The following is a 24902-nucleotide window of genomic DNA, read 5'->3' as shown; positions in this document are numbered from 1 at the left end:
GTTGACTAAAAATACTTCAAATCAAAATCCGCCTCAATATAGTCAAGGTTGGCTTGATTTAGTTACAGTTTGCGTATAATGGTTGAAGTTTGGTTTATGAATTAAAATAATTTCAAGTTTTAGCTTTAACTACGACTAAAATCCATTTTAAGAATACAGGCGATTGTGCCGAACAAAAAGTGGCCCACTTACTTCCCTGATCTCTTTTGGCGTTGCCTACGAATATAATAATTCACTCAATGTTCAATGATATTTTGTCGAGAGCCTTGACATCTTATACAGAAGTGAGGCTCTGCAATATCAGTTCAATGAAAGTTCTTAGGTTGAAGCAATAGGGATTTACACAAGAAGCAGGATGAACAGTGTGTTCATAGGAGTGTGACATTTTATTCCATAATATATACAGTATAACCATCTCCGACCACTATGTTTACCCTTCACAAATCACAGTGGAATGTTCCTTTTTGCAAACCCAACATTGAAATTACTACACAATTTCAATTCACATTAGAAAAGGTATATTTTAATTTTTTAAAGGAGTAATCTTGATGTTTAGTGTTATCGTCACATTGTCACTCCAAGAAATTTGTAGACAGGAGATAGTGTGAATTTCTGTTTGTGTCTGTTCTGATGTTACTATATTATAGCACTGTATTGAAAGTCTTAATTATGTAATTACCCGTTCAAGACCCAGTCATAAACTTCTCAGCTACAAGGCAATCTAACAACAGGTTTTATCTGTGGTTGTGAGATGATCGGTTCCACGCCCCTACAAACAGAAACTGGAGAATAATGTACTTGGTACTGTAACAGTAACTGGTATGAATTTGTCACAGCCAACATAAGATCAAGGCGATCACTCAGCATCCTGTTGTTAGATTGGGTTTACACAGTTTTCTGACTACCAAACATAAATACAATCGCTTTGAAATAGAAAATTTTATTTAAATCAATTTGTATTAAAATTGTAGTGCGATTGTTGTTTTAGCTTACAAGGATCTTGAAAGTAGACGACAAATTCGTGAATCAGCTTGGCAAAAACCAGGATGGGATGACTTAGTGGCTTACACAGGTAATTGAGGTTTTATTTTATTAGCAGTCGGAATTAGAATACTACAGTGTGAGAAAACAAAAAGCATAAACGGATAAAAACAGTTTTAAAATAAGAAACAAATTGTTGAAATGCAACTGAAACTCTTCAATTCACAAGTACTATCCATATATTTGTATTGTATGTGTAAATCGGGTATAATGTAGTGAAAATATGTAAAATATATACCAACTTTATTCATACATAAATAGTACAATACAATACAATATGTATGTGTGTGTGAAAAGGAGCCAAAAAGTAGCTTTCGCTAATCAAGGTTTGACTCCTGTCACAAAAAATAAATTAGTCAAAATGCATACATTTTCATCTATCAACAATAATTCAATAAGAAAGAAACGGCAACTATATGAAAGAAATAACGTAAAATGCATGTATGAATTCATGAAATAATAAAAAAAATGGATTGTGGTTTTTTTTTCAGTTCCACTAATCAGAAAAATGGATTCCAAAATCATGATACCAATTCCGTGTTCTCCGCTTCAGTAAACGAACAGCACCATATTGACCCAACATCATGTGTTTGGTGATAGCTATTTCAACGTTGGCAAACTTTTTCAAGAGTCCTAAATTTTACAACTTTTTGTCACCCTCAACATGGTACACAGTGAAACCAGTCTAGTTTTTCAGAAATAGTTTATCATGATATAGATATTTTAATCTGTGATGCATATATGCATACTGAATATTCTAACTTGTGCTTGAACAATTTGTTATTAGCCATTTGCTAGCTGGAAGTTGTTTTGTAGGTATGTTAAAGTTCCTCGTTATGTATTGTTTTGTTTATTTTTCTTTTTCCGAATTTCTTCTATGCCCCACCGACTATTCCGACATTCCACAAAATATGGCCAGCGCGGCCCAAATTTGGGCAGCAAAACATTTTTGAAGCGCTGAGTGGTTTGAGAAAATGATAACAAATATTGATTTAGCATCGTAAGCTTACCACAAATGAATGGCATTTAATGTTAGGTGGTTGTGAGTTATGTTGTTTGACCTTGCTGAAAATGTTTCGTAAGCATAGCAATCAGAAGTAATTGCGATGTGATTTATTCTAGTGTTTGGTCCAGGGAACCGGATTTTAGGCCGCGAAATAAAAAATTTGACTATTATATACTGTATAAAAATTTATCCTGTAGTGCCTTCTACATATAGCCCATTTATATAGAATGTAAAATTTAAGATTAAATTAAAATAAGTTATAGTATCTGTTTATGTCTTGTTCTAAACCCATTTCGCACAGTAGCTGTGGGGAACTTTATAATTCCTAAATTTAAGCTTTGTCCACACTGGATTTTATGTGGTAAAGCTAGCTATATGAGTTATTCAGCTTTTAAAAACAATCCTGGTAAAATACTTTCACTAATTGATGGTCACCTCACTTATTTTCTTTTCACATCTGCAAAAATGTAACAACTTGTAATCATGATATAACAAATTGTAATATGCATGTAAAAATAATTTTCTGGAAAATCTTCAGAGATTTCACGGGGAAAGACACACCAACAAGAGGCCTGTATTCCGAGATGTTCCAAGTTCGTACTGCGCGTGCATGTATTGCCTTGGTATTAACTGACCAATCATAGTAATCAAATAGAACGCAAATAATCTTTCCTTCTGTATGCGTGTATAAAAACGTGTAATAAGTTGGGAGAACCAAACCTGGTTACAAGTTGTAACAATTTATGAAGATGTGAAAAGGGTATTACATGACCAAAGTTTTGTTTTTAACCATGTTTTTATACATGGTTTAACCACACTAAACCAGCTAAATCATTCTTTCTGAGCTAATTTAACTTGTAAAACTAGCTGTGTAATTTAAGTAACTTCACTCAAATGAAATTTAAGATTATCTGTGTTTCTCTGAGAACAAATTATTCACAAATATACATTTAACAAAGAAAGAAAAAATATATCAAATGCTCGAGTATAATCCCACCCCCAATTTAATTTATAATAAATTCCAACACAAGATTAATTTTTATTGCAATTCAGTATAATTTTGTTCTAAATTTCATAACCAGGGACTACAGTATACTTGGCCATGGTATTTTATTGAGAAATTACTATTTTACTAACAGTGTGTGCTTAAAATTGGAATGATTCTACTGTAGTAATTATATGACAGGCATAGAATTTGATGGTTTACAATTTGTATGTTATTGGCATTTAACAATATCAAGCTAGACGTGTCTTGTAGGCCTATTACAATGTTTACACCTGGTATTAGTAATCACAGGTTTACACAATTTTTTGATAGCATTGAGAACACCATTCAAACAAGGCAATCTAACAAGAAGATGCTGAAGCTCGCCTTGCAAAGATAGGAACTCGTAACAGTCCTTTGATCTTAGGATTGGCTGCGACAAATTCATGATATGAGTTGCAGTTACCAGTTACATTTGTGGAAATATCAGTTTAGGGGCGTGGAACTGATCATGTCACAACCACCGATGAAACCTTTGACCTAACAGAGCTAAGCATCCTGATTGCCTTGATTTTTCGAAATATCGATCGAGTTATAATAATAAATTTATTCTTTTTCCAAGACTTTGCTGTTTTCAATATTTTATTATTTTGGTGCATAAAATGTAGATCAACATTTAAATAAACTTGTTAATACAAAAGAAAAGCAGTTTCTTTGTATTTTTGTTAGCTTTCTTTCAAGAAATTGTCAAAATTATTAATGTTCCAGTCTAGTTCAGCCGTTTAATTATTGATGTTTTCTCCTACACACCCGTTTCTTTGTAAAATCATATACATTAATACTGTATATAAAAGAAATATATACAAATTATTTTATTTTTTTAAGCTATAAAGTGATTTAGATTTATAATGGCACCGACGCATTACATTTGAAAGTTAGCAAGTCTTAAAAAAGTGGAATGCACAGTCTATTTCCTGTATATAAATACCCATTATGATTTTGTTGATATTGTAGTTCCTAGTGATTGGCTAGTGGTTCGGTTATCTATGACACAGAAAATCACCGGGTCTAATCAAATACAAACAATGGTCCATATCTCAGACTAACTGGGTATCTCGATTAATTCACGACTAGTCCCAGCACACGCTTGTTTTGAATAGTCATTTCAAGAGCTTTATTTTGTAACAATATTATCCACGCACATGATGACAAGAGACATGAAATGTTTGATCAATTCTCTAATGTAAATCATTCTGTTTTCTTTAGTCCACATGGAATAATAGGTACAAGGTTTGGAAAAAAATTCTACCAGAAGAATAATGGAGCTAGTGAGCCTCGAACCCTTGCCGATGTTATGCCTTAACCTCTTGGCCACTCACACTCGCTTGATTATAAATATTGACAACTGAACAACAGTAAAAGGCACAATTATAATTTTTTGTTTTTACGTTTATTGCATATGAGTTTTGTATGTATATTACTTGGCATCATTATAATTGCTATTATATTTGCAAGGTAATGGCTGTGTCCTCCCCAAGACAAATTTTCTAAAAAATCCCCCTTTTCACCTTTTTAAACATTGGGTTGTTTTGCCTGAATCTTTAGCAGGCAGGCATATCAAAAAAAATATTATTTATACAGTACCAGTCATAAAATATTACATATTTATTATATTTTAATGTGTCCAGGATACATTCAAAAGCATCTTATTCGGAAGTTTAAATAGTAACAATCATTATTTAAATTTTATTGCTACATAATTTAGCTTAAAAATTACATAAAAATTGAAATAATATATTGCTCTTAAAACATGGATCTCATACAGTTGTATAGTAAATGAGAGTCTGGCATGAAATGACTTTACAAGTAAAATATTGAAATGGTAATATTTATATATAGAACACCGTCATTCTATTTCAAAGACTTATTTGGAAGGACTTAATGTGAGGTGTAAGATTTCATCAATCCCAGAAATGAAGAATCGTAACAGTCAATTAGTACCACTAATGGAGAATTTAATTTCTCCTTAGTAATCAGATATTGTATCATTAAATTGTAAAATAAACCTACTATATATATATACTTGATCATGCAGTATTTAGCTACCATTTATTTCTGCTTTTAAGAATAAAAAAAGAATGGCTGGTTTAAATATTTTGCATATTAAAAAATTGGCAACTTTAAAATTATGTACAACAGTTTAAAACTGAATTTTGTGACCTTGCTCTTCCATGCCACATAATTATAGTTCCATCCTATAATTTCTTCTAGCTGGTCTTTGATTCCTTTCAACTGGTATCAACATGGCACACTCTTTCTTCAATAGATCATTCTTTATCTGGTTTTCATCCATCACCATATCACCACTTTGCTATCAAGCCAGCTGGTCTTTAATCTGGTATGATCTCAATGGCACATTCTTTCTTTATTGTGGCACATTTTAGTTTTCAAAGCACTTTTTATCTGGTTTTCATATTCCATCATATCACCAGGTTACTCTGATAATACATAACATTTTTAACAGCATCACCATAGCACATATTTTCTTCAAGCTGGTATGTAATCTGGTATTTCAACATTTTCAACAGTCTTAAATGGCACATTCATTCTTCAGGCTGGTCTTGTAGCACATTTCCTTTTGTTATCTGGTTTACATATATTCCATCACTTCACTCTGCCAATTCATCTTTAATAGCATCATGCACTATGGCACATGCTGGTCTTTGTTCTGGTGAATCCTTTTCAAAATCTTTTTTCAGTCTGGTCTTGATTGTGGCACATTTGTATTCTGCATTATGTTTTCAGAGTCACTGGTTTTTCATAATCATCACTACCGTTGTCTGAAAACTCATCCATCCATCTCAATGTGGCACAATTGATTGTTCATACTATTCTCCTCTGGCAATTCCTCATTCTCAATAATCTCAACATGGCATAATTTGTTTTCATAATTCTTCTTATTGCTACTTTCTAACAATTCCTCTTTTTCCACCTCCTCAACATGACACATTCTCTCTCCCTTGTCTTCATTGCAGCACATTTTCTTTTCCAATATATCTTCAAAACTTTGTTGCTTTTGTAACTTGGAAATGACATGGCGGCCTCCATCATGCAGATGGTTCTGTTCATCTTGTTGCTTTTCAGCCACATCTTCATCAGATGTTTGTTTGTCAACAACCAAATTTTCTTTACAATGTCCTGTCATCATTAGTGTACGATTTTTAACGCCACTGTTTACATTTGACAGATTTTGCGCACATATTTGCTTAGGATCAACATGCGTTTTTTCATGCCGTTGCTTATGAATTAACTGTACAAACTTCCTGTCGCAGTAATCACAACTGAAAGGTTTCAAATCGGCATGTATTTTCTCGTGTCTGTTTAAATGCGAGGTACGAGAGAACGCTTTTTTACAGAAGCTGCATTTGTACGGTTTTTTTCCACTGTGGATCTTCTCATGTTCTTTCAAATGAGAGTTTGTCTGAAATCGTTTTTTACATTTATTGCATTGAAATGGTTTTTTTGTAATCAACATGGCGGCTACTAATCTCTCTTGATTTGTCAAATCATAATTATCGTTCATTTCAATATCTTCTATTTCATCATCTCGTACAGAACGCATATCAGCATTTGATTGGAAGATAAGGACAGAATCATTCAAATGTATTGCTTCATGCTTGCATAGATCATTAAAATCGTTAAACGTCAACTTGCAATAGTCACATGTATAAACCACAGGATGTTCATGTTTTTTTAGAATGTGTCTTTTCAATGAAGCCTTTGTCATGAACTTTTTGTTGCAATGTTCACAATTGAATGGCTTACCGTTGGGATGTTTTAATATATGTACTTCCATATCATAACGATATTTGAAGATTTCTAAACAAATCTTACATTGAAAAGCATTTCCTTTCAACGCATTATGAGTTTTTTTATGACGTGTAAAATGCGAGTGTTGTGAAAATTGTTTACCACATTCTTTACAATGGTACGGCCGTTCTCCAGTGTGGGTGCGCTCATGTGATCGTAGGGTGCCGCTGTGTGTAAACTTCTTCCCACACCAAGTACACTCATATGGTTTCTCACCCGTGTGTGTACGCTGATGGATTGTCAGTTGTATATGTTGGTTATACGTTTTCCCACAATCCTGGCATTGGAATGGTTTGATTCCAGAGTGAATTAATTGATGACGCTGTAACAAGCTTCTATCTGAAAAATTCTTGTCACATAAATCACATGTGTATGGCTTCTCACCCGTGTGCACACGTTCATGACGGCGCACATGTGATTTCTGAAAGAATCTTTTATCACATAAACTACATTTATGAGGCTTTTCAGTTGTGTGTACTTTTTCATGTCGTCGTAAATGAGAATTACGTGAGAATTTTTTCTCGCAGTATTTACAATGGAACGGTTTAAGTCTTGTATGCGAGATTTCATGATTGGTCAGTTTTTCATCATTAGTGAAGATTTTATAGCACTTTCCACATTGGAATGGGTTATCGCCAATCGGCTTCTTTTTAAATTCTGAAACCGAAATTTTTTCTTGTTCAGTTTCCGATTCTTCTTCCTTATCACCACTCGCAGTCTGATTCTTCTGATACACATCTTCATCAATTACGTCAACAAATTCCTCTTTGATAAGTAGAAAATTGTGATCATCTTCATCACCAACTTTGCCTCTTCGCTTCACAAAGTCATAACCAGCCTCTTCTGGTGGTGTCAGATGAAATCGGTCGCGCTTGAAATCGGTCGCGTTTGAAATCGGTCGCGATAAAATCAACTTCCGGTATTTTGTATGGCGCGCCGCTAGAGCTATACTTTTGATTATATCGGTCGCGTTTGAAATCGGTCGCGTTTGAAATCGGTCGCGCTATTTTGTATGGATCGAGCGGGATGCATGCTAGAGCGGGATATACATTTTTCGTTTATATAGATTTAATTGATATTTTTAAGGAACTAGATTATTTATGTGGATATTTGTTACTTGGTTAATAAATATTTATTATTAATCATTAATTAATTTTTTTTTTTTATTTCACAGGTCTCGGAGAAGGACGGTGTCTTTTCAAAATGGCCATTTCTAAACACGTTTAAATATTATATTAGGCATAATGTTATATTATGCATATAATAATTTACCTCTATTTATATGTACTGTAATTAATATATTATATAGAGAATATACGTTTGTCGTGTCTTTTATTATGCAAACAATTACGTATGGTTTTAGGATATTAATAAAATATATAGATAATATGCCGATGATAGATGTGAGAATAATAATGTATGGATAATAAAGGTGGACACAATTCTCAAAGAGGTAATCTGCACTGATATTTAAACGTTTAGATTTACGAACGGCGTATGAATGCGAGACACTGAGTTGCACTTACTTAATTATTTACATTAAATGATTATTATAAATGAAGAAAAAAATAAAAAATATTCAAATTAAAATCTATAGTATCGCCGACGTATATACGTATAAATCATACTGTCAAATTATAGAAAAAGTGCTTTATTCGGAATTATTATGGATAAGCAAGCCTGTGAGCTACAGCGATTTAATTGCTTTTGCTTATCCTTGCCTCCTTACATTTCCACGTGTCTTGATTTGGTTACCTATGTTTTAAATGTATTTCGATTTTAAAGGCTAAATAAACTTAATGAATGAACATGATCTCATAATCGCGTCGAGCATCTATAGCTCATCGGATCGTTTCACAAAAACACGTGCAGGAGGCCTATAGACCTTTCAAATGTATGGTTATTAGTAATAGACGTCATCTTTACCTCGCCATGGACAACGATCGTACGTGTTTTCTCCATGATTTGACACACTACTAGTGCGTGTTTTTTAAAAAGGGGAATCCCCGTCAGCAAAATAACGTATTGTTAGAGGAAACAGCTGCACGATCATAGAAGGCGCATCTCCAATATGGCTTATTCGGGGGTTTATTTCAGTAACTCGCCTGTTAACCATCCGCATATAATGATCATTTTACTAAAAACTATTTTAAACATTAGAAATAAAAACATACACGTGATTTGCCTCAACAATAATCATTATACACTTAGAAAATAGAAATAAAAATAAGGTGATCGAATAGTGATATAATCAGTCACAGTATGCATAAGTATAAAAATGGATACGCTGGCTTTACGGGCTATATTGTAAAAATTCTTGTTTTTAAATAAATTGTTCTCTTTTACGTAATTGTTTGCGTAATAAAAGACACGACAGACGTATATTCTCTATATAATATATTAATTACAGTACATATTAATAGAAGTAAATTATTATATGCCTAATAAATATAACATTATGCCTAATATAATATTTAAACGTGTTTAGAAATGGCCATTTTGAAAAGATACAGTCCTTCTCCGAGACCTGTGAAATACAAAAAAAAAATTAATTTAATGATTGATAATAAATATTTATTAACCATCCACATAAATAATCTAGTTCCTAAAAAATATCAATTAAATCTATATAAACGAAAAATGTATATCCCGTTCTAGCATGCATCCCGCTCGATCCATACAAAATAGCGCGACCGATTTCAAACGCGACCGATTTCAAACGCGACCGATATCATCAAAAGGATTATAGCTCTAGCGGCGCGCCATACAAAATACCGGAAGTTGATTTTATCGCGACCGATTTCAAACGCGACCGATTTCAGACGCGACCGATTTCATCGTAAACCCTTCTGGTTCCTCTTTAATAACTACCACATTTGGTACAGTTATGATGTCATACTTTTCAGACATTTTAACCCATTGACCCCTAAGTTTATTTTGCTCCCCTGGGACCCAAAAAGCATATGTCATATAATTAACCCTAACTTTTTTTCTAAACACAGACATTAAAAAAATTAAAAAACAAAAATAATGCAAAGGACATTTTATTTCCAAATATGTTATCAAATTTGTGTTACAACTTATTTTGGCGGAGTATGGATTATGCAAATTTTAGAAATATTTTAGGAAAATTATTAAAAATTTGTAATTTATCTTTGACTACCAAATGCACAAAAATTAATAAATATTTCATAATAAAACTCATCTCTTCATCAGAACCTATTTCTTCTCTTCAAAATAAGACCAAACTTGACCATTATGAATGACCGGTTTCGAAATTATGAAGAAATTAGTAGACTGACTCATCCGACGATGACCATATGGGGCCTAGGCCTATCGGGAGCCGCCCCGAGAGCGTCCTCGCCGCTGTTTGTTCACCGGGAATGTTAAAAAAAACATCCCGAAAGCGACTTGGAATTCGCGATTCCCACGCGCACCGGCATCCCTCGGGAGCTTAGTCCGCTGTTTTAGACGTGTAGCTTGCAGAAAATTTGACGAAAATGCGTCGAAAACTTATGAAATTAAAACAAGTTTGGTATCAAAATGTTTGTCAAAAGTTATGCTTCAATAAACTGACCTTTGCGCAGAGTTTGAACAAATATTTCATGCCCATAATGCATCTGACATGTCAGGGTTCATATTACAATCAAAGGTAAACAATATGGCGCGGCCCTTGTGAGGACATCTTCACGACTTTTCTCCGGTAGAAAAATCACATTTTTACATGGAAATATGACGATTTAGACACTGTAACTGATACATAATCTTTATTTATTATACATTTATTGTATACAAGCTTCAAAATAGTGATTATTAGAAATAAAGATGGATTTTAGACGATTTTACGTTGTATGTCTAGGCCTAGATTCATTCAACGCGCCTGTCGCGTTTCGAACAGCGTGCTTCGAAAAACGGTTATATTTTCGAATTTTATTTTCAAACTAACTTCAACAATTGTTTTTATATATTTAGAAGCATATTTTTAAAAAAAAAGTTGTGAGTATTTTGTATAATTTGTTGTTACGATTCATGCACAGCAAACTGCGCATGTAAATTCGATTTACTTTTTTTTTGTTGAAAATTTGTTTACAATGACCTTGACTTTTAACCTTTTGAGCGCTTTAAGCGCTTATCGTGGTGAATCGGTTAAAACCCTGTTGGACTGCAAAAAATAGAGTAAAAAAGTATAATGTAATGGAAATTGGCCAGATTTATGTGCTCATCTCATCATACTCATAGATCATAGGCCCTTATTATAAACTAAATAAATTTATGAATTGAAACAGCATAAATTACTCTAGGCCTAGGCCTAGTCTATTATTTAGTAAGCTAGTTTCAATACAAAATACCCCGAAGCCTTTTCGGCTGCCCCTGTCCCCTGAAGGGAGATGTATTCAGCACCCCACCCCATAAAAGTGAACCTCTAGACGAGGACTAGGCCTAGGCCTAGGCTAAGCCTGGTAATGTCTTTAGATAGGCTCTAGCCAAAAGGCCGGCTAAGATTTAAGAAAGAAACCCAACTCGCTCGGGGGGAGAGAGAGAAAAGTAAATACAGTACTTTCTTAACCTTTTATTTATGGTATTACTTCTATTATACCCAGCTAGCTGAAATATTTTAGGGTACTACACGTATTAAACACACCTGTACATTTAATATAACAATTTCGTCACTTTGGCGATAAAATCGGCTGCATTTCGATTTGCATTTTGTTGGCCTGCGACGATGTTTACAAAAATCGGTGTTCGCTATTTTTCATTTTAAAGTGCGCCCTCTCTGAGAAATTCGAGACTTAAAAAACAATAAAGTTAGTACAGGTACCGACTTTTTGCAATCCGATCCCTTCACGATCCGGAAGTACCGCCATGATGGTCCATGGCAACCGTTGCTAGGGTGCGTAACGCTACCCTGGAAGCATGTCGAATGTCAAAGTATAGCAGTAGGTGGAGGAGATACTCAAAATAAAACTTTAGGCTGCACAACAAGATTTCATTAAGAGTAAGTATTGAGTGAGGCCTATATACTAACTATAGTCTTAATAGGGGCTTAATAGGTTAGAATTAATAAGTTACTCTACCACCACAGATGGTTAGAGCATGGAGTAAAGGTTAGAGCTGACTGTGAGTGAGCATGGAGTAAAGAATGTTTCTTAATAAAATATTATCATTCCGTCCGCGCTTCACCTGGTGCCTCACTCACAACAAGAAGTAAAGGTTCCTACCATAACATGCCATGGCCGATGGGAAACAATACCCTGGTTTTGGTTTGCTGGGTTAAGAGCATAATCTTAATTAATCCAGTTCAGATAGATTGAATAGTATTAGACTACATTGATAGTTGGACCTCCAACCACTGGAAATCTGAACATAGGCCTACACAGAAAAGATTTTTATAGTCGGCAAGGTTTTGAGCATAAATCAATCCACCCACCCAGTCGACGACTTCTTCAAGACCGCTCAGAACGACAGAACTTGCCGTCTCCTGTGTAGCTAAGCCATGGTTCCCACTAGAACGTAACGCAAGGACGTAAACGCAACACAAGCGTTTTAAAGCTTGGTTCCCACTAGAACGTAACGCAAGGACGTAAACGCAACACAAACGTTATAAAGCTTGGTTCCCACTAGAACGTAACTCAAGGACGTAAACGCAACACAAGCGTTTTAACCAATGACAAGCGAAGTCATAGACAGTTAGCAATCACAAGTGAATAAGCCATCGCTTGTGATTGGTCAATTCACTTACGTTACGTTACGTCCTTGTGTTGCGTCGCTAGTGGGAACCATGCTTTAACAATGACAAGCGAAGTTATAGACAGTTTATAGCAATCACAAGCAAATAAGCCATCGCTTGTGATTGTTCAATTCACTTGCGTTGCGTTACGTCCTTGTGTTGCGTCGCTAGTGGGAACCACGCTTTAGAGGCCAGCTAACTGACTCAAATAAAATCTAAAAAATAAACTTTACACCTACTCACGATTCTAAAGTTAAACTTTTATTACACTAGAATTTAGTTTATAATATGCCGGTGCCTACAATATTTGATAGCACCCTTTATAATTTAGTTTATAATATGCCGGTGCCTACAATATTTGATAGCACCCTTTATAATTTGGTTTATAATATGCCGGTGCCTACAATATTTGATAGCACCCTTTATAATTTGGTTTAATTTTTTAGCGTGATTCTCTTTGTTTACCCATGCTTTTTCATAAATTCTACCAATATTTCATTTTTTCAAGTTGGGATCTGGTAAAACTATAATTTTACAAATGTTAGTGTAGGTTATAGCTAATTTTTCTATGTGTGAATTGCATAAAATATTAAAATATTTCTTATTAGCATCACATTGGTTAATTATAATGGATGACTGGCATTGTACTGTAGGTTAGGTGATTACAGTATTACCAAACAATTTTTTTTTTGTATTTGTTTTGCCAATTTAACAATTTTCTTTATTTTAATATTTTAAAATTAGCTTGCTCTATGTAATACAATGATGAACCTTTAAAAATAAAGAAATTAAATACAGACATTCCCTTATAGATAAATTAAAAAAAAAAACTTTAAACCTTACCAAATCTCTTTATATTGTGTTCCAAAAATGTATATTTCTGTTGAATTGTACAGATAGTGTTATATTTTAATATAACACTATCTGTACAATTCAACAGAAATATACATTTTAAAACTAATTTTATTAGTGCAGTTTATTAATCTATTGGTTTGTATTTGTATTTCCACGAAAATCCCCCATCAATTTTTTTACAGGTCCCAAAATTGTCCCCTTTACTGTATGGTAATCCTTTTTTATAGTATATAATATGCTCTCTAACTTCCTCAATCCAAATCTCAAATTTTTCCATTTTTCTAGTAAATTTATAAGATCAACTCTAAATTAGTATTTATCTACAATTAGGCAAGTACCCTTTCAAGAAAATAATAGTTAATACACCATTCAATTTTCACTGTACTGTGTGTTCCAAAAACTGAATCAGCAATATATAATATAATTATAATCGTAAATTGTAATTGTGCAGTTTATTCAATTATTGATTTTTAAACTTCAAATTAAAGGTTTACATCCAGGTGATCAGCCTGTCGAAATCTTGCACTACCTAGGCAACAGTTTCATTTCTAGTGAACCAATTAGGATTTGTACTTTTCAAGTACTGATGCAAACATCATGGTCAGCAATCAACTATTACTAATTAAATACCTATAGTGCATATTCATTCGTTAATTAAACAAAATCAATAGAATCAATAGACATCAGAATTGAGAACACTTGTATATCTTGTCTCATTATTTGCATAGTCTGTTGATCACGAAGAAAAGAAAATGAAAAAAAAAATCAATGAGTTATAAGCATACCCTTCGAAGCCTACGTAACCATCAATTTCAACACAATTCCATGACAAAACATTGCGTTACTATAGCGATAAATGGTGGAGAAAATTAGCTGTTGATTATATGCGGATTTGTCGTTGCTGAACATAAGTGGCTATTGAGATCAGAAATCGAGATGTTGAATATGTCAATATAGCAACAAGGAAAGCTGCTATCAAATTACTATTTAAAATTCAATTAACTTCTTTGATCTATTAATGGATGACACCTTGAGGTTCGACATGCGCCATTTTCTGTTGTCTTTATTGATATAATTTCTTATATTGGATTGTTGTTTGTTCATATACAAGTTGAAACATGGAATATAGATAATTATACTTTGTGTTTTTATAACATTACGGTTTTAGATTAGTCTTACTATAGTCTTCTTTGGCCATCTTTAAGGTTTCTCATTTTGCAGTGTTAGCTATTGTATCAGAACTTGGAATTGAATAGTTACATGATTTGTAACATGGATTAGAAACATAAATTGACATCTGTTTAATTTAAACCTCGACAACGGAAAAAAAAAACCTGACTGGTTGTACAAATTGGAATTTACACTCTGCTGAAACTGTATTTCTGAATATATTGATTATCGTCAAAAATAATATGGCTGAAGTTGCTGAAAATGATGCAGAAATACGTCAACAGCGGGCTAGAAGTGCTAAGCCTCATCAACGAGCTAAAAGGTGCCAACTAAAATCAATTTTGTTCTGAATGTAACATCCTTTATTGGAGATTTTAGCAGCTTTATTTAGTAACTATGATGGCTTCCAGTACCTCAGTATTTAAATGGTGGAACTTAATAATTAGATGCAATATTCCCACACATAAATAATATTTTATTCTAGTTTATTTATTGTTTTACAATCAGTGTTATTTTTTGTTTGTTTCTCGAATATTATTTATGATAAGTTTACCATACCTAAAGAGACAACAATGTCAGCATGGGTTTGAGGCCGACTTATTATCCAAATCTTCTTGGATAGAAACCGTAGGTCAAGTGTACATAGTTTAAAAGTGTTTGCAATTTAAAGACCCTAGTTCAGTATTTGAGATGAGAATAACTGGCTATCCCGGTAAACTTGTCCACAAAAAAGCCCCTGTGTCAGTGGTTCACCACCTATCCGACAGGACAGTGATTTATTTCCTATAAAAAATAAATCATTGTAGTGTGATACATATTTAAATTCTTATGTGCATTTTCACAGTGCACGACATCGCAGTCAAAATGCGGTTGAAGTAAACAAACTGGAAATGAGCGTTGGTAGTAGTTCTGTGGATTCTGGAACTGAATCCGTTATACCTCCAGAGGAAGTACATAGCTCTGATGATGATGACCGCAGTCCTCCCAGGGATCTCAATGAGGTACAGTATGTGCCAAGTAAATTCTAACTGTAATCTTTTATCTGTTCTTTTTTGCCCTGTCAATGCTACCAAATATGGATTTATTTCTCGTATAGGTTTACATTTTAATAATTGTGTTGGAAAAGAAAATTGTTTTGACATTTTTTTTTATTGTTATCAAAGTTTTTATAATAATAAGATATTTTTAAACCATTTTTCTTATTTTGTCTTATATATTTTTAATCCATTAGTGGTGGGTTTCCTGCTGTCGAATGTGACTGAAAATAAATAAATAAAAAAACACTGGTAAATGTTTATGTTACAGTATTGTATACACTTACAGTATATATACTGATACCTGGGTACTAATATCAAACGATGTTATATTTCTGGCAGGGGTGCGAGAGGCTTAGGCCTCTATAATACTGATACTTCATGATAATGATTTTCTGCGTCTTTATTATTACAGCATGTAAAGCGAGTTGATCAAACAATTCCATGGAAAAAAGAAAGACCTGCAACAAGTGTCAGTACACGAAGACAAAGACCAAAAAGTCAGACTGCAGGTAAGTTTCGAGAACCACAAAAAAGAATCTTACACTTACACTACATTGCATGTGTTAATAATATTTATATAATAATATTCTCTTGATTTATAAATTCTATCTATTGTTGTGAAATCTAAGCGCTGTACATGTTATAAATACCCGGGTCATTTTTATATCAAATACGTATGGAAACATACACCCAAAACACAGCTAGTAATCAGTGCGAAGTTGTGTCTTGACCTACCTTGGTGGAGAGGCAATAACAGTTCAATAAAGCCTATCATAATTGTCAACAGTAAAAAGAAGCCTGCCTTGTATAAAACTGTAAATATTATATCATTGAAGTTAATGTTTTTTTTTTACTAAATAGGAAGCGCTAAGCCTAAAAATAACCGACCAAAATCATGCCACATCACCAGTCAGTACACACCAGATCATCCAGGCTATGTTGAATACCTCAGACCCTTCTCTGCCTTCAGACCTCCTCTTAAACGGGTTGTCAATATACCTGATGCCTTCAGTAACAGCCAGCTTCTTCAACATCCTAACCTAAGCGAGGGACAAAAGTCATACTTATGGCATACGGCGTCGGTTTACAGCGTGTCCAACCTAAAACAACTACAACAACGAAGATACGAACAGATGATTCAACACCAAGTAGATATCGGTATGAAATTTTTATATTATAACAAACAAAAACAAACAAGCAAATATCGAAACAGCTCATCCGATATTAATACTTGATTCTCACTAAGACTCAATGCAAGGATTTGACGAATCACAAGCAATGTATTATTTGAACTTAACTTGTAATTGGTCAACTCACTTGTGTTGAGTCTATGTCATTGCGTTGTTGTCTCTCAAGTAGGAACCAAGCTTAAAGGTATGTTCAGACTCGGTGTATAAAGGTTTATGATCTAATGCAAGGCCTACAGTAGTCCATGGCATTAAAAAACATGTTCAACACAATGATCAACATTCCATGTAAATGATGAAATACATGGTCTACAAGTAGAACATTTTACATCGTACAGTGGTTTACAGATCTTTGATACAATGTTACCTTTTAGTAAATCCACTGATGTTTTCAATGATATTAATTTTGAACATAATTATTAAACACACAATGAATTTTCTAATTACTTTGTCTTGTTTAAATTCATTTTGTAAAAGTATATATACTGAAGTAGAGTAATCCAACTGTATAACACTACTGTACCTTAAACTCTGTGAGTCTGAACATACCATGAATTTCTTGCTTAATTTTCTTGGAAGGATTTAAACCTGACATTTCGCTTTTGAGTAAAGGCTGAGACACAATAAGACGATAACGATGGACGATAAATGGATAAAACAAAAGAAATCTAACAAGTTTTTTACTATAGAACTGTAGGATAACCATAAACGCTGTCTTTGATAAAAATACTATTTGTTTAAATCCAATCTAATGATGTCATGATCAATAAGCGCAATAAAATCATTCATCACGATATTATTGCTCTTACTAATTATGACGTCATTTGATTGTTGGACGTGTGAAAATATGATTTTCATCAAAGGCAGCAGATCTTTATCCTAAAACTTTTTTGATTTCTGTTGTTTTATTTAGGACAAATGTATATTTATATTTGTATCGTTGATCATTATCGTCCTAGTGTAAATGAGCATTTAGGGTATTTAGACCATATTATTTTTCAATTGCACTAATATTATATTTCTTTGAGTCTAAATCAAATTATAGTTAGATTTTATAGATACACTTATAGATCTTTTGATTTTCAATTTATTCTTGTTTGTTTGTGAAGTTTTAAAACCAGTGAAGGGATCTGCAAAGCAGGCTAAGCCACCAAAATCTGCAAAAAAGAGGCAAAGAAAGCACCGATGTGGTTACATCCAAGGCACGTTAATTATAGCGCTATATTCACATGTAATTTGCTATTTGTTGTCTGTATCGCTTTCAAAGTAGGCCTTGTTATGTACAGTTCATATAATAGTATACAACTTTAATAGGCGCTTGTGTACAGTATCGGCCATAATTGCTACAGTGCCCTTTTATGAAATAGCCTAACCTGTACTTTTAATTTTATGCAGTTATACTCTCTTCACCTAATTTGCACTACAGTATATGCCATCTCTGTAAAGTTTAAAAACTTTATATCATATCCACCTGTTTTGCTATACGCATGTTACATGTAGCACTTGATCAATGTTAATCTGTTATGTACAATTGACACTGTATCCACTTGTAATGTGCCGTCTGTACATTCAGCGGCTCTTTAAATTGTACATATCCACCTGTTATTTGCTATTATATATCCACCTGGAATTTTGCTACAGTATGTGTCTTCTGTAAAGTCATAGATACATCCACCTGCTACTTGCTGCTACTTAAACAGTGTACAGTATACCTGATTAATCTCACCTGTAATTGTCCTGTAAGTGTCCTCTGTACAGTTTCACTTTAAATGCTGCAGTTATACCATATACATCACTAAATTCTCAGGAGAGTCTATTATAGCGATATTTTTGCTTTTTGACAATCCGCCACGATAGTGTTCTGCGTTTTTCTATGCTTGTTTTTGTTTCATGTAATTTATGCTTTTTGTATTATTGTTTTTATTTTTCTGGATAATAAATTAATATGAATATAAATTCACAGTTAGCAATGTATAGGCCTACCCATACCCTCCCCTCTCTGTCTATAAGTATAAACAAGTAGGTCTTAATGAATTAAAACACATTTTGCTATATAATTTCAACACATTCTGGTCCATCATTGAACCATTTCAAGATCAATTACTTTACTTGTCCATTGTAAAATGCACTACTGTACATACACTAGAAAAAGAATTCTATTGAATGTGTTAGCATAATATGGAAATGAACATAAATAATTCAGTGTACATTATGTTATAATACTATATCAAATGTGCAAAAATACATAACAAATGTCTATAATTGATATTAAAGTTCACATTCATGGTTTTTTTTAATTTCATACGCATCCAACAATTACAGGATGGATAAACTATTTTATATATTATCATTCATGCTTATACAGTATACTACGTCTTATTTAAGGCTTATCAATCTTATGGAGTGGATTTGAAAAAATTGCAACCCTGGCACTAGGTCAGTATTGAACCCCAAACTGGGATTGGAAGGCAAGTACGTTTCCACCAAGCTAGCTCCAATTCATACTCAATAACTAAATCAATGTTTTAAGTTCATACCCATAACTTCAATATTTGAGTTCACACTCATTAACATTATCAATACCTTGAAGTCATGCTTATAAACCATTTATAGTGCATTAAATAAATATTATTTTGAAACTGTTTTGGGCTATTCCTTTCTGTATTTTAATGTAATTGTAACTATATCTAAGTAAGTAAAAAATAAAGTCAAATTCTCCTCATTAATTTTGATGGTTTTCTTTTTCATTGCGAACTGTGATTTTACAGTAGAGTCTTTTACGCTTTACAGCATTTTGATGATAAACATACATGTAGGACAATGATTAATTTTCTTCATTTTTTATTTGCTTTATTGAGGGATCTATAATTTATTCTTTTTCAGGTTGCACATTTTTATTAGGCTGTTACATGTATTGTTGCTAAGTAACTGTTTCTAAGCTAACAAAGCATGTTGCTTGTATAGTCAATTATCTGAATAGTCTGAATGTTTAAAAAAGAATCATGTGAAATGTCTGCGGGAGATCATTCAATATCGTAATACTTGATATTGAAATCAAGTTAAATTAATTAGTACAATGTATACAGACATGCATGTTTGTCCCTCCTGTTGTGTTTGTATTGTCTTGTTTGTAAAATATTGTTTTTTTTTCTTATATATAAATCTTTTTATTATTATTACTACTATTGTCTGATGTTTTTTACTTAAATTTGTTTATTGTTTATTATTATTTCATTGCTAGAGTAGTAATTTTGTTCTGGTAAAACAAGGATTAAAGCTCTCATGAGCTTTAAATGTGGCTTTCTTTCACGTATTGAATTTTAAATTAATTTAATAATAATCAGTATTAATATTTTTGATACAGTATTGTGAAATAAAAATGAATGATAGTAACGTAACAAATTTATTTGTTGACAGGACTTCACAATCCAAAAGAATGTGAAAGGTATATTAAATATTTACTGGGGCAGCGTAAACGACAGTTTGAAATAGACCCAAGAGTATGGCGAAATCCACCAAGAATCGCACCTAGAGGGCGGTATTATCACAAGAGAGACAAAACGGTTGATTACGAGTCAAGTGAGGAAGAAGATGAGCCAGATGTTCCTCCAAAGTATGAATTATTGTTAGATACAGTATTAAAAAATTAATATTTCCATATATGGCAATATTTGATACTAATAATTTTACACTTTATTAAATTGGCAGGGATGATGGCCGCTCCTGGCTGAATTTAGGCATTACCAGCGAGTGCATCATTTCAGTGTAAATTTTCACTTTCTAGAAATTCTTATTGCTCAACCCTACGTTTTTATAAAAAAAATATACCACTGTTTTTCATTTCATTTTAATATCAATGAAAAAATCTATCATACAGTATCAGTCTTTTAAATAGTTCTTTTATCAATTTCATATTATTTTATTAATTTATTCTAATAGAATTTCTATTTAGTATTATTATTATTTTTACTGAGCACTGCTCATTTATTAAGGCAATTGGATAATAAACAATTCATTTTTATGAATCTGTTTACTTCTATAACTTGTTAACACCATTTTTCTAATGAAATTTGTAAGATTTGTTTTTTAGATAAAAATAACCACACGTGTACTCATGGTACAATATTAGAACTCAATTTCCAAATTAATATGTTACAACAATTTGATTGAAATTGAAATTTATATTTATACTGGGTAACCTCTTCAGTCAAAGACTGGTCTCCCAGGGGGCCCAGTTGGTGATCAGTGGCTGTGATGTACTAATACACCGGGGTAACCCCCTACTCGTCTCGAAAGATGTACTAGGTTCTTTAAAGTGCACACAAGCTAGATGTGTACACTGGACCTACGGTTTATAGTTCTTATCCGAGAAGACTCGTTCTACCACCAGAACCATGGAGTGAGTGAGCCTCGAACCCCTGCCGATGTTAAGGCTACGTAATTACAGTTCCACTGTCTTAACCGCTCGGCCACTCACTGCATTTAATAATAGTCACCAAACTGGCACTCACTTCTTTTTGGTGTACTGTTGGGTGTTGTTGTTGTAAAATTCTAAATTGTAATAATTGAAATTATGAATTAAGATTATAAATTGTTGGATTTGTATTTTAGGCGACCACAAACAGCAGTTGCTTCTTCTGGTTATGGAAGGCCTAGGACGTCAAAAAGTCGACCACAAACAGCAACAGCTTCTGAAAGGCAATCAAAAAGTCGACCAAAGACAGCTGCTACAGCCTCCACAGAGGAGATTCACCCAAAGCCAGGTTGTTATTTTGTAAAATAATGATTGAAACTGATTTTATGATATTCCATTGTTTTTATTATATTCAGAAGCATTCTTAAATCCCAATGAAATATGCAACAAAGACCAGTGTACACAATCAAACTTAGGATACCTGGATTGTGGAAACACACCCCTTCCAACAGTAGTTGTAGATTTGTTTTCCCCCTATCCAAAACAATCGAGGAAAATTGAACCTTAACAGAAGACAAGAGGATGACTTTAGATGTCAGTAATTAACTCCCACAATTAACAAGAGTCTTGGGAGGTCCGAAACAGTAGACCTATTTTTTTAGGAACGTGTAAAAAATGTACCACCCAATCATTAACTTTTCACTTTTTTTTTTTAGCTTATGAAAAGAGATTTCCATCAGGACAGCCTTCTGATAAACAGTTATACTATGACACAAAAGACAGGCAGCTCAAATCACCAGATCAAAGAGAGAAAGAAGAAGAGAGAAGGAAAGAGAAACAGGAAAAGAAGGCAAAGAAAAAAGAAAAGAAAGATAGAGAACAAAATGGAAATTCCAGGCAAATAATTGAACCAGATCTTTCGGATGAATCTTCAGAGAACAATTCAATTGAAAAAGAAACTGATAAAAAGAAAAAAGAACAAAAAAGTGAAAATAATGATTTGGAAGCAAAAGAGAAAGAAACGTCTAAAAAATCAAGGAAGAAGAAAGAAAGTTCTAAGAAAGGTTTATCAAGGAAATCTAAGGAAAAAGAAAACATGAATAAAGACAAAAACGATACAAAAGTTGGAAAATCACATAAGAGATCAACAAAGAAAAACAAAAAGAAAAAAGAGCCTGTGCTAGATGATGAAGATGACGTGGCAATTAAAATTGTACAAGAGGACAATGAAAATGGTACCAAAACAGAGAACAAGCATCCAGGAGAGGTTCAGAAAGATGGTAAGGAAGAAGGAGTAGACAATGTGTCCAACAACGAGAGTCAAGTTCAGATAGTTGTCAATGATGAACCAGATGAGTTCGAAGATGATGAACAATATGATGATATTGGAGAATTTAATCCAATTTTTGAAAACAGATTAAAGAAGCAACAACAGGAAGATACTATATCTGTGTATTCATCTTTTTCAGTTGATATTCCAATAGTACAGACACAAGCGCCATCAGAGTTGGAATACTAGTTCTGTGTATTCATCTTTTTCAGTTAATATGTATACCAGCATAACCTCTTGTCCTGTGTAGTTGACTCGTTGTGTAACGAAAGTGCAGTACTCAATTGTATATAACGACACCACACTCTTGGTAGTGCTATAGTACATTTATTTAATATTTACAGGGCCCACAAAAATACTAAGGTGTAAGCAATTAATAATTACAATTTTAAGTTCTCGCGCACAAATTGGATGAGGGACTCATTTGGTGGAAAAGCTATTATATTATGGAATTCGTTATCGGAGGATGTAGTAGCTTCAAGATCAACCATTCAATTTAAGTTCGGTCTTGAACGGGCATGATCCAACCACCCTCTTAAATTTGCGCCATATTCAAGAGTTGATGTAATTATCAAGAGGGGCTTTAGGCATAGCCTAGCCTCGACTCCGGACCCAGCATTGCTGAGCTCCGGAAACAAGTAAACAAGTAAAAGTAAACAATATAAGTTACAAAGAACTTTGATGAAACAACCAAGAACAATATTGTCTGCTATTATGTGTGCTTCAAGTGCGGTATGCTATATTAATATTTGAAATGTATTATATAAATTTTCAGTTACCTCACAAATCTCTTTCAATTTATCATATTAATATAAAATATTGATGTTATTTTTGTATTACTTGTACTATGGTTGTAAATACTTTTTTTAAATGTATAAATTGTAGTTAAAATTGATTGATGTGAAATAATTCTTATGTAAATTGTATCATAAAACTGATTAAATTAAATGTTAGTTAGTAAATATTAAACAAGACAGAAGTTTCTGTTGAAACCAGTAAACAAAATGCTTCATTCCATTACTGTGAAGTGAAGGTTTAACAGTTGAAGTAACATACTTCACCATTAAACAAAGTCATGAGTATGAATGCTTATAAGGCTTGCAGTAGGTCATGAACAATTCTTTTGTTTGATTTAAATAAAAATATAACTTTATATAAATGTACTGTTTTGCTTTTTTAATTATTCTGTACAGATTTAATTAATTCTTTGATGTCCCGATACCCTTCGTTTTGATGTCCCGATACCCTTCGTTTTGATGCTAATTTATAGAAACCGGTTCTTGTATAAAAACTCTATTTATGTTACTACAGTATAAGATTATACATTATTTATAAACCTATAATTGAAACATTTTATTTACAGACTGTGACATAATATAAGAGTCAGAGTTAGAAGGCAGATGCGCTGGAAGCCTTAAAAAGGACATCTAAAAAATAAATACATTTAATAAAAGACTGTATGGAAATAACAAGTGCAGGTCAAGACATGTTTGTCTAGTATTCGGAAGAGATAAAAAAATACATAATAAGAGTCTATAAATGGTGGATGGAAAATTATTCCACAGTGGGTCTGGAATATGTTGTGTTGGCATGAATTGGTTTTGTGGATGTGTAGACATTTAATTTTGAGATTGTGTGTGGTGGATTAGAATAGATGGAATGGTTATTTAATCACAACTAAGCTTGGTTCCAACTTGGACATAATGTGTAAGCGACAGTTTGGATGACCTACCACCGCGTAATTGGTCAAATTACTTACGGTGAGCTTGTATTGTGTCCAAGTATAACAAAGCTTTGGGGCTATAAGCTCTGTCTACACTATCAAACTTTATGTGACAAAAAATGAGATGTACCCAATATTATTTACCTTTTATTGACAACTGGGGATAACAGTGTCCAATATGGCATACAAATAGTAGGTGATCATACAAGCATGAAAATAGCAATAACAAAATTAGATAATATTTTCACTAACTTTATAAGAACTTCAAAAATAAATTTTGACAGAATAAAGGACACAAGGCTATGGCAATGTATATTACAAGTTTGGCGTATGTGTGCAGTAAATGGGCATTTACATAATGCGTGAAGCTCGGTTTGCATTTCATCAGGTGGCGTGAGAGACCACCGCCCAGTTTCTATTCTAAGGTTATGCGAAATAAGTCGTAAACGTGAGAAAGCCAACCTTTCATGATTAGGTACATTATGATCAAAATACATCGGATGAATATACATGGACATGATGTCATATCACTACCATATTTGCCCATATTATTTGG

General features: G+C 33.1%; 3 protein-coding genes across 7 annotated transcripts in view; 2 read left to right on the top strand and 1 right to left on the bottom strand.

Annotated features, from left to right (window-relative positions):
* The window catches only part of LOC140045081 (protein NipSnap homolog 2-like), a 69979-nt gene that overhangs the window by 11424 nt on the left and 33653 nt on the right, over nucleotides 1-24902 (top strand). For 2 of the 3 annotated variants that reach the window (XM_072089822.1, XM_072089821.1), the window contains exons 9-10: nucleotides 989-1072; nucleotides 1533-3721. In XM_072089822.1, coding sequence (XP_071945923.1) covers nucleotides 989-1072; nucleotides 1533-1597 — 149 coding nt within the window. In that variant the 3' untranslated portion in view covers nucleotides 1598-3721. Of the gene's footprint in view, nucleotides 1-988; nucleotides 1073-1532; nucleotides 3722-24902 lie in introns of those variants that run through there. The other variant, XR_011844543.1, reaches the window with a different exon arrangement.
* Nucleotides 4475-9812, bottom strand: LOC140044206 (uncharacterized). The gene is made up of 2 exons (XM_072088684.1): nucleotides 9774-9812; nucleotides 4475-7773 (listed from the first exon to the last, which is right to left on the bottom strand). The coding sequence occupies exons 1-2, from the start codon at nucleotides 9810-9812 to the stop codon at nucleotides 5881-5883; spliced, it is 1932 nt and encodes a 643-aa protein (XP_071944785.1). The 3' UTR covers nucleotides 4475-5880.
* On the top strand, nucleotides 11738-23763 carry LOC140045079 (uncharacterized). Of its 3 annotated transcripts, none has more exons than XM_072089819.1 (8): nucleotides 11738-11898; nucleotides 15500-15656; nucleotides 16105-16201; nucleotides 16554-16850; nucleotides 17989-18081; nucleotides 20297-20492; nucleotides 21491-21642; nucleotides 22010-23761. In XM_072089819.1, the coding sequence occupies exons 2-8, from the start codon at nucleotides 15546-15548 to the stop codon at nucleotides 22810-22812; spliced, it is 1749 nt and encodes a 582-aa protein (XP_071945920.1). In that variant the 5' UTR covers nucleotides 11738-11898; nucleotides 15500-15545; the 3' UTR covers nucleotides 22813-23761. The 3 variants fall into 3 exon arrangements, with proteins under 3 accessions (XP_071945920.1, XP_071945918.1, XP_071945919.1); XM_072089817.1 differs by lacking the exon at nucleotides 11738-11898 and adding an exon at nucleotides 14675-14977 and having other exon boundaries at nucleotides 22010-23763; XM_072089818.1 differs by lacking the exons at nucleotides 11738-11898; nucleotides 17989-18081 and adding an exon at nucleotides 14675-14977 and having other exon boundaries at nucleotides 22010-23762.

Source organism: Antedon mediterranea, chromosome 3 (assembly GCF_964355755.1).
Source record: "Antedon mediterranea chromosome 3, ecAntMedi1.1, whole genome shotgun sequence".
Lineage (NCBI taxonomy): Eukaryota > Metazoa > Echinodermata > Crinoidea > Comatulida > Antedonidae > Antedon > Antedon mediterranea.
The sequence above is the reverse complement of the archived record's forward strand: the minus strand, read 5'-3'. Positions and strand labels throughout refer to the sequence as shown.

Bases quoted from the DNA above. Each gene is read 5' to 3' on its own strand.
- LOC140044206 (XM_072088684.1), bottom strand. From the start codon at position 9,812: ATGTCTGAAAAGTATGACATCATAACTGTACCAAATGTG. The intron at 7,774-9,773 runs GTAGTTATTAAA...ACCGATTTCAAG, and splicing joins TCATAACTGTACCAAATGTG to CGCGACCGATTTCATCTGAC.
- LOC140045079 (XM_072089817.1), top strand. From the start codon at position 14,898: ATGGCTGAAGTTGCTGAAAATGATGCAGAAATACGTCAACAGCGGGCT. The intron at 16,851-17,988 runs GTATGAAATTTT...TTGTTTGTGAAG, and splicing joins TCAACACCAAGTAGATATCG to TTTTAAAACCAGTGAAGGGA. The intron at 21,643-22,009 runs GTTGTTATTTTG...TTTTTTTTTTAG, and splicing joins GGAGATTCACCCAAAGCCAG to CTTATGAAAAGAGATTTCCA.